The 7,756-nt window shown below is 37.3% G+C and overlaps 1 protein-coding gene and 1 pseudogene across 2 annotated transcripts; both read left to right on the top strand.

The window, feature by feature from the left end:
• Window positions 1-333: 333 nt before the first annotated feature.
• LOC107799327 (putative RNA-binding protein ARP1) lies at window positions 334-6,957 on the top strand. 2 transcript variants are annotated; one of them, XM_016622427.2, is made up of 8 exons: window positions 334-996; window positions 1,811-1,934; window positions 2,467-2,596; window positions 3,477-3,513; window positions 3,684-3,876; window positions 4,838-4,985; window positions 5,090-5,176; window positions 5,833-6,957. In XM_016622427.2, exons 1-6 carry the CDS (start codon window positions 757-759, stop codon window positions 4,957-4,959), a joined length of 846 nt encoding a protein of 281 aa, XP_016477913.2. In that variant the 5' UTR covers window positions 334-756; the 3' UTR covers window positions 4,960-4,985; window positions 5,090-5,176; window positions 5,833-6,957. The 2 variants fall into 2 exon arrangements, with proteins under 2 accessions (XP_016477913.2, XP_016477914.2); XM_016622428.2 differs by having other exon boundaries at window positions 341-996; window positions 4,868-4,985.
• Window positions 4,160-4,278, top strand: LOC142179720 (5S ribosomal RNA; annotated as a pseudogene).
• Window positions 6,958-7,756: the final 799 nt, after the last annotated feature.

Here is a 7,756-nt window from a genome sequence, read left to right as displayed (position 1 = left end):
TGGCAAATCAAAAGGACGGATAATTTTGCACCTTTGAACAACTTAAATAGATAGAATCTCTCACTCAATTATGCTAAAGATATTTAAAATATAATATAAAAATTATATAAAATAATATGTAATTTATATATATATATATAATATAGTTTACCGCGAAAGATTATTGCTTGACCATCCTTGACCTAATGTGGCTACGATTTACATTACATGAAAAGGGAAAGGAAATTCTATGAAATAAAAAAGGAAAACACAGTCCCATTACACAAAGGATAGGAACGAAGATGACGTATCCTTGAAAAATATAAAATGAAATGAAAATGTCGGGAAGATTCCGCAGACACGGCTAAAAAAGCCTCCTCCTCCCTCATCCATCTGCGTTGCTCTCAGCATCTTCTCTCTCTAAAAGTCTTTGATTGAATCAGCTGGCTATCTTTACAAAAACGCGTAGACTTTTGGACCCACACGTATTCATTCCTCTCTCTTTCTCTTTCTCTCTCTCTTTCTCTTTCTCTCTCTTCTCTCCTCCTCTGCACTAAATTTGCCAGAATCCAGCAGGGTTTTTGTAGTTTTTACCCAGGGGTTTTCTCCTCTCTCTCTCTCTCCTCCCCACACTGCCACCTCTCTCCTCTCTCTTTTCTTACAATTCAAGTTTCTTTCTTGATCACTCCCTTGTTTCGGTGGCTCCTATAAAAAGGAAAAGATTTTATCTTTTTTACTATCAATTTTTGATACTTTTTGTTTAGGAGCTTTGTATTCATGGCTTATCAGATGAGTCCAGGTGGTAGTAGTGGTGGTGGTTCGGGTAATTCGCCGTTTGTGGGTCGGGGCCCATACGGGGCTGGAGGAGATACAACTTATACAAAAGTTTTTGTGGGTGGGTTGGCTTGGGAGACAAAGAGTGAATCACTGCGCCGTTATTTTGAGCAGTTTGGTGATATTATTGAAGCTGTTGTCATCACTGATAAACATACTGCCCGCTCCAAAGGCTATGGCTTTGTGAGTCTTCTTTCTTTAATTCCTACTTCTTTATTTGCTTTTTACTCATGTGTAATTCCTTTTCTCGACTCACTTTTAGCAGTAACTTTTACTATTATTATTATTATTACTGAAAGATTTGAACTTTGCTTCATTTATGGGATACATGCCAAAGGTGACTTGTCAAATTTGATACGTTAATGAATAGTTTTAAGGCAAAGACAGCTGTCTAGTGCGGATGCTTTCTTGTACGACTGGCTTGGATGAGCTGGCCATGTTAACTTGCTAGGTTCCTGCACAAGGAGTGACACTTTCTTATTACTCGCTCCGTTTCAATGAATTTATTTGACTGGATACGGAATTTAAGAAATAAAAGAAAGACAATTTACATTGACCTTAATTTATCATAAAGTTTTGAGGAAGCTTTGCTCAAATTGGCATTAATTCGATCCAATGTACAATTAAGAGATATGTGCATGTTATCTGGCAGTGATTGTCTCTTGCTACATGGCAGAAATCATGCGTAGCATGGCATTCTTGGCCCTCATTTTAGTGTGGAATTGAGTTGAACGTAAAAGTATTAAGAATAATATGTGTTGAAAGAAACAAATTACCGGATAATTGCAGTCCAAAAATACATTCTCTTTAATTATTAAGATCATTCATGGCCATGTAGGTGGATTAATATCTGATCAAAACTTCTGCGTCCTCTTTCCAACTATTTGCTTCGTTATGGTGACAACATACATTCTGGATAATGTTCAACGGCTCAATTTTTCTGATCACCATTTCTCATTTGCGAAATGCTGATTTGTTTAATTAATATGGAAATTAGGTGACATTCCATGATCCTGAAGCAGCTTGGAGGGCTTGCGCCAATCCTAATCCAATTATTGATGGCAGAAGAGCAAATTGTAATTTGGCTTCACTTGGACGACCTCAAGGAGTTTTACCTTATGGTACTATATTCTCATTTTGATAATGCATTATTTCACTAGCCATTATCGCTTCTTTTTGCTCCCTTTTTTTGGCACTTTCAGCCTAGTCATTCATGATTCAAGTGAGAATGGTTGGGAAAAATATGTCAATTGATCTATATTTGATGTTATCTTTTTCTTTCTTCTCCCACCTTACTAAACAAAGGCATTAAGTGAAGGTGCATAGATAGGGAGGACTGATGCTAATCTAATTTTATGGAGAGATAGACGGCGGAGCCAGCAATAATCTATCTTTAAGTTTTGAGAGCGTGTATAAACCTTCTTTCAAGAGATGGCCTTTTCTTTTGGTGTAGCAGAGCTGGTCTACCTTTCAAGAGATTGGACGCTAAAGTAACACTATTGTGCTAATAATAAACCAAATAAAGATAAACAACAATGGTAATCCTAACAAAAAACTAAAATATAATGTGATTCAGTTAGCATTTTGGTGCACCGTGGCAATTTGACATTTATGCTTTTCTTTATCCTCCCTTTAATTTTGATTATCTTATAGGACGTTTGAGATCATCAATGCCCTATCTGGGAAATCCACAGGCCATGAGGGGTATGTATATGGGCAACCCCATTTACCAGCTACCAGTTCCTTACAGCTATCAGCCTGGATTCTCATATCCTCAATATAGGTCAGTACTGACTACCCGAGCAGGGGATCTAATACTGGTGTTTTCCGTGCAAATGTCTAATTTTAGTTCGCTCACGTGGTATGGGTGTTTCTCCGCGTCATGAGAACAGCAGTCTGATATAATATTCATTAGGAATCACCAGAACCAGCATTTATTTTTTGGGGGAGAAAAAAGAGAGGGAGAGAATCATCTGATTTATGTTTTCCGATTATCCCAAGTGCTCAGTAATGGGAGACACCTCATTATCATTGAGTTGATATATTCTTATCTGAAACTTGAAAGTTTGGTGTGTTGCTCATTAGATGAGAGGGGACCATGGCTAAATCAAAAGCTGATATAGCAAACTTTGTATGAAAAGATATATGTACAGCTCTTTTTTGTGGTAGAAAATCTCTTTCTAAAATTTTTGTCCTCATGCACATATGATGACTTCTAACTCCTATCAGACTTTTGAGATACTTAATAGTTATTTCATCTAAAAGTTGCCCGAATTGATGAATTAGCATTGTAATTTCACAACTTTCTCTTTTCTGTTATCTTAACTTCATGTTCTGCAAATTTAATTTTATGAAAAAAAGGCAAATGATTGAATTTTTCTCTTTATCAAGTATTTCCTTAAAACAAAAACAACAAGTTGTTGTGAAGCAAGAAAGACATGCTTTTACTGTGGCACTTCCTTCTGTTAAAATATTTCAGTCTGGTGTGGGAACATCTATATATTTGTATATTGATGTTTGCCTACGGATCTTTTGATTTGATTAGAATTTCTAGTATCAGCTATGTTGTAATCATGCTCATGAATACATTAACACTACCTGAAATGCTCTAGCGTTCTCATTTATTATACCTAATTTGTCCTTCTTGATTGGCGTATTGGTAGGTTTCCTGCATATGGGCCAGACTACGTCTATCCACAAGTAAGTCTACTTTGCAAAATGTTTAAATAACATCTGTTTCTCTTTCTTTCGTCGTTTCCCTCTTACGAGGAACGTTAAGGCTAAATTTTAGGAAGAGCTAGTGGGCATGTGATTATACGCATCACTTTCCATCCAGGGCTTTATAGCTATTATCTTTGCATTTCATTCAGATGTATGGGATACCAAGTACTGTTGGCACGAACTCATTGCAATTTGGCCAACTTGGTATGCAACCTGGCAGTCCTGCATACGCATTTCGTGGTCATATGATGCCAGGTCCTCAGATGGTGCAATATCAGAGACCTAATACTAACGGAGCTACAACAGACAATGTTCCTGTCATGCAACTACCATATCATTCAGGTACGACTTTGGTAGGAATTATTTCCTGCATTTTGTGTGCAAAACAAAAAAGGGTTTCTAAAATAGAAATTACTTCAGTAGAGTTTTTCATTATGAGCGATGATGTTTCTAAAAAATTTGGTGCAAAGGAATAAGCTTTTAAGTCCCAATTGTCACACTTCACCAAATAGTTGGACAACACAGGGCCTGAGAATCATTCAAATTGGAATTAACTTGATTTTTGCACCCATTATCAGAAGATCTGTTGAATGTGCTTACTAGGTAAGTGCAAGGCATTGAGATAGGATGAAGTCATACCAGCCCTAATGCACCAGATCCCATCAGAACTCCGAAGTTAAGCGTGCTTGGGCGAGAGTAGTGCTAGGATGGGTGACAACCTAAGAAGTCCTCTTGTTGCATCCATCTTTTCCCCACTTGTGGGATTACACTGAGTTTTTTTGTTTTTTTTCTGTTGTTGTTGAGATAGGATGGAGGATTGATCGCATAATAATTCTAACATACATATCAAGACATACAGAAAATGGTGGCTTTAACAGCAGTAACATTAATGACTTTTTGACTCTCAACCATGTAATACTAACACAACCCAGAATGACCAATTGAGATATTGTTTTTTTGGGGGTTTAAATCTAAGTATTTGGGAGTGAGGGTGGTTCAAGATTTATTGACCTGCTGAGGTTGATCTGATTGTTAATAAGGTACTGCTTACCTGCTTTCCTGAGTTGTCAAGGTGTAAATAAGCTTACATCTCAAGAAAGCGAGCAATTACTTTTGTAGCTATGTCCTTAACAAGTGCTCGTACTCTGCGTCATCTTTTACCCCTCTTTTCGCTCTCTACAACATTTGAGCTTAGTTGTAATGAAATTTGTAGTACTGAAGGGCAACAAGTATTACATTGTCTAAATACCTATTATGTGGTCTGAGTCAGTAAGAATGAATTTAAGCTGTTATCTTTTTGTAGTGAAGCTGCTTGATTACCCCGTTTCTTCAGGCATCACCATGTCGTCCCCTCGTCAGTCACAGATTGCAGCTCGCCCACCACAATTCACGCAGAGCAGTGGGTCTGACCAAATGGCAGGTTGAATTGTTGAAGGAACTGGTGTATCACGGTAAGGAGATCATGATACTCCTCTTAGTCTATGTGGCTTTGATGTAGTTTTACCCTGAAGATAATACACACGCTTGGATTTGTCTGATGTTGCTTCAATTGCAGGATGAATTCAAGGATTTGGCTCGCTCTATAACTTGTGTGGTAGACTTGGAATATGACCTTGAACGTCAGCGGGGAGGCAACAAAGAGGTAGTAGATCTCCCTCGGAGGATTTTCATCAGTAGTCTTTTTCAACTTTCTCGCTCAGATTCTAAGTTAAATATGTTCCCGGTTTAATCCCAAATTCTTTTACTGTGTTGGGGGTAGTTATGGCTGGATGAATGAATATACTCTAAATAATAGTACTATTCTTTTGTGAATTTTCCTTGAGAAGCTCCTGGCTGTAAGGATACAAGAGAAAGATCTTAATTTTTGGTTTAGTCTGCGCTCTCTATTTATTCTTGCCCTTCTGTCACCGTGTGGGACAATGCATTCTGGGAGAGTTGTAATGTGGTTCCTTTCCATCCTGAGCCGGATGCCCTAATCATCCACTATTGTTGTTGCCAAGAGGTGTACTCATAGCTGAAAAGTGAAAACGTTGGAAACATTGTAAAATCTCAATTTTCATTTTGAGTATCTAATGTATCTAGAAAAAAAAGAAACTCCCTGCACAGCCTCTTGTCCACAGAAAAAATTACTGTCTATTTTTTTTTTTTTTTTTAAAATGTAGTTATTGGCTCATTGATTGGATGTTTAGTGTCAGTATTGTTCATTTCCCTTCCTTTACGTGTTTACTTCGAAACTCTGTCTCTTTGGGGCTGTTTTGTAAAAGTATTTGCTAAGGTTTATTTGCATTCCTGTTTCAGGTCTTTCAAAGTCATGGCCACCAAATATTCGAGGGAATCACTTGTAATGTATCAAGCAGTCCAGATAACCATATCAGAAATGATGAGGAAGTGCTTGGACTGCTCTTTTCGCAGTCTCTGTATGGAGACAGATTATATAATTGAATTGACTGTGGGAAGATGGTTTCCACAATCATGTTTAGCAGAATCAACATATGATTCTTTATATATACCTGGGTTATCCAGGACTGTAGGTCGACTCTTTTACTTGATGTCCATTTGAATAGTGTCTCTTTTATTTTGTTTTTTTGGTGTTCCGATCTCCGTAGGGCTAGGGGATCGTTATCCAGGACTGGAGGTCAACTTCGTTTTGTGGTTCCAGTGTGTTTGTGGTTCCTTCAGAACGAAGTCTCTCACTCATGACCTCCTCTCCTAGCAAAGGAGAATAAAGGTCCAAAGGAAGGAAAGTCGGGCTCACTTTGAGGGTTGGAGAAGGTCTCTGGTGCGAGATTGTGCGCTCAAATTGATGGTATAGAATCCATTTGTACGCAAATCCGCAGCCAAGATGTGCCCGGGGCATGTTACTGCCAAGATGTCCATTTTGTTTCCTAGTCTGGTTTCTGTTAGAAACATGCAATAGATGCGTATTGATCACTTAATTTTCATTTTTCTGGACTTGCTTTTGTAGTGAAGAGTAATGCCAGACCAGTATGTGTTTTTTCTTGTGCACCAGAAACTCTCTAGGAGCATCAAACCTCCAGTTGCCCCCATGATCAGTGGTAGTTTCAGATTAGTGTAGGTTAAAACATAGTTATATGACAACCTTTGACAAGGATTTCCTTTGACGGGACACCAGGATCTGTTGGAAGAAACATAAAAGGATTTTCTATCAAATTGGACGAACAGGAGATGTTCTTGGAGAACATGTTGCCCAGCTTAAAATGTCTCGTCAAATGACACGACCGTTGTCCGTGCTGATTGCTATATCTTCTTTCAGTACTGCTCTTGTAATTGTTTCTCTTCTTTTTCCATTTTTCCTCGCCCCACACCACCTTATAGGAAGGGGTGTCAAATGGCATCATGTATTGATTCCCCTTAATTTTCTGGTATGTTTACTTTTATATATTTTGACACCCTTAACGTAAATTTTGGCTCTGTCACTGCCCACGCCTTATTTTAGGGTGTGAGGTTGTCGAAGAGCCTCATTTTTGTTCCTACATAAACTATCTGAACTTTTAATTTCCATTAAAGAGAAGGAAGGATGTATCCAAAATTTTGAGTCGTATGCGTATATAAAAGATCTTTTTTTTCAAATTAACATAAGGTTATCGGAGATCATTCACCTATTTTTATTGAACTTAGAATTTCCATTTTTTGTCAAGAGGGTAGAACAGACTTATTAAGCTGTAAAAGTTCTCACATCAAGCATGTCTAATTCCTTTCAAATTATTCTATTTTCAATCAATGTCTAGTAAACTTGAAGAAACTCGCGTTGCCCTTAGTTTCTATCAACTTTCTCTTAAAAAGTATTCGCATCTCAATTGCACGTAGAAGAATAAGACAAGAAAATGCTGTGAAATCTATATACATCTATATAAAGTAGGGACAATGTGTTGGCTCCACTCTAAAGCCTGCAATGCTATTTATCTATTTTGTCATTTTTTTGCCATTTTCCCTTATTTTTCACATTTATCTTTTAATGTTTAGCAGTCGAAAAGTCGCTATTAATTAAAACTAACCATCGGAGAAAATAAAAAAGGTGACTTGGCATCTCTCTTCGGTCAAGGATTCTATTTATCTTTTTTCTTCTTCTTTTGCTTTTCCCCCTTCATTCTTTTCTTTTAAATTGTTTAGTAATTGGAAATTGATCATTCTCTATTCTATTTATTACATCTCATTATATTTATTTGAGTTACAAAAGGATAAATTAACAGCCAAATTTTTC

This window comes from Nicotiana tabacum, chromosome 3 (assembly GCF_000715075.1).
Source record: "Nicotiana tabacum cultivar K326 chromosome 3, ASM71507v2, whole genome shotgun sequence".
In the NCBI taxonomy this organism is placed as follows: Eukaryota; Viridiplantae; Streptophyta; class Magnoliopsida; order Solanales; family Solanaceae; genus Nicotiana; species Nicotiana tabacum.
The sequence above is the reverse complement of the archived record's forward strand: the minus strand, read 5'-3'. Positions and strand labels throughout refer to the sequence as shown.

Coding starts and splice junctions, on each gene's coding strand:
- LOC107799327 (XM_016622427.2), top strand. CDS start 757: ATGGCTTATCAGATGAGTCCAGGTGGTAGTAGTGGTGGTGGTTCGGGT. Junction 1,935..2,466: donor TCAAGGAGTTTTACCTTATG/GTACTATATTCT, acceptor ATTATCTTATAG/GACGTTTGAGATCATCAATG. Junction 3,877..4,837: donor GCAACTACCATATCATTCAG/GTACGACTTTGG, acceptor ATCTTTTTGTAG/TGAAGCTGCTTGATTACCCC.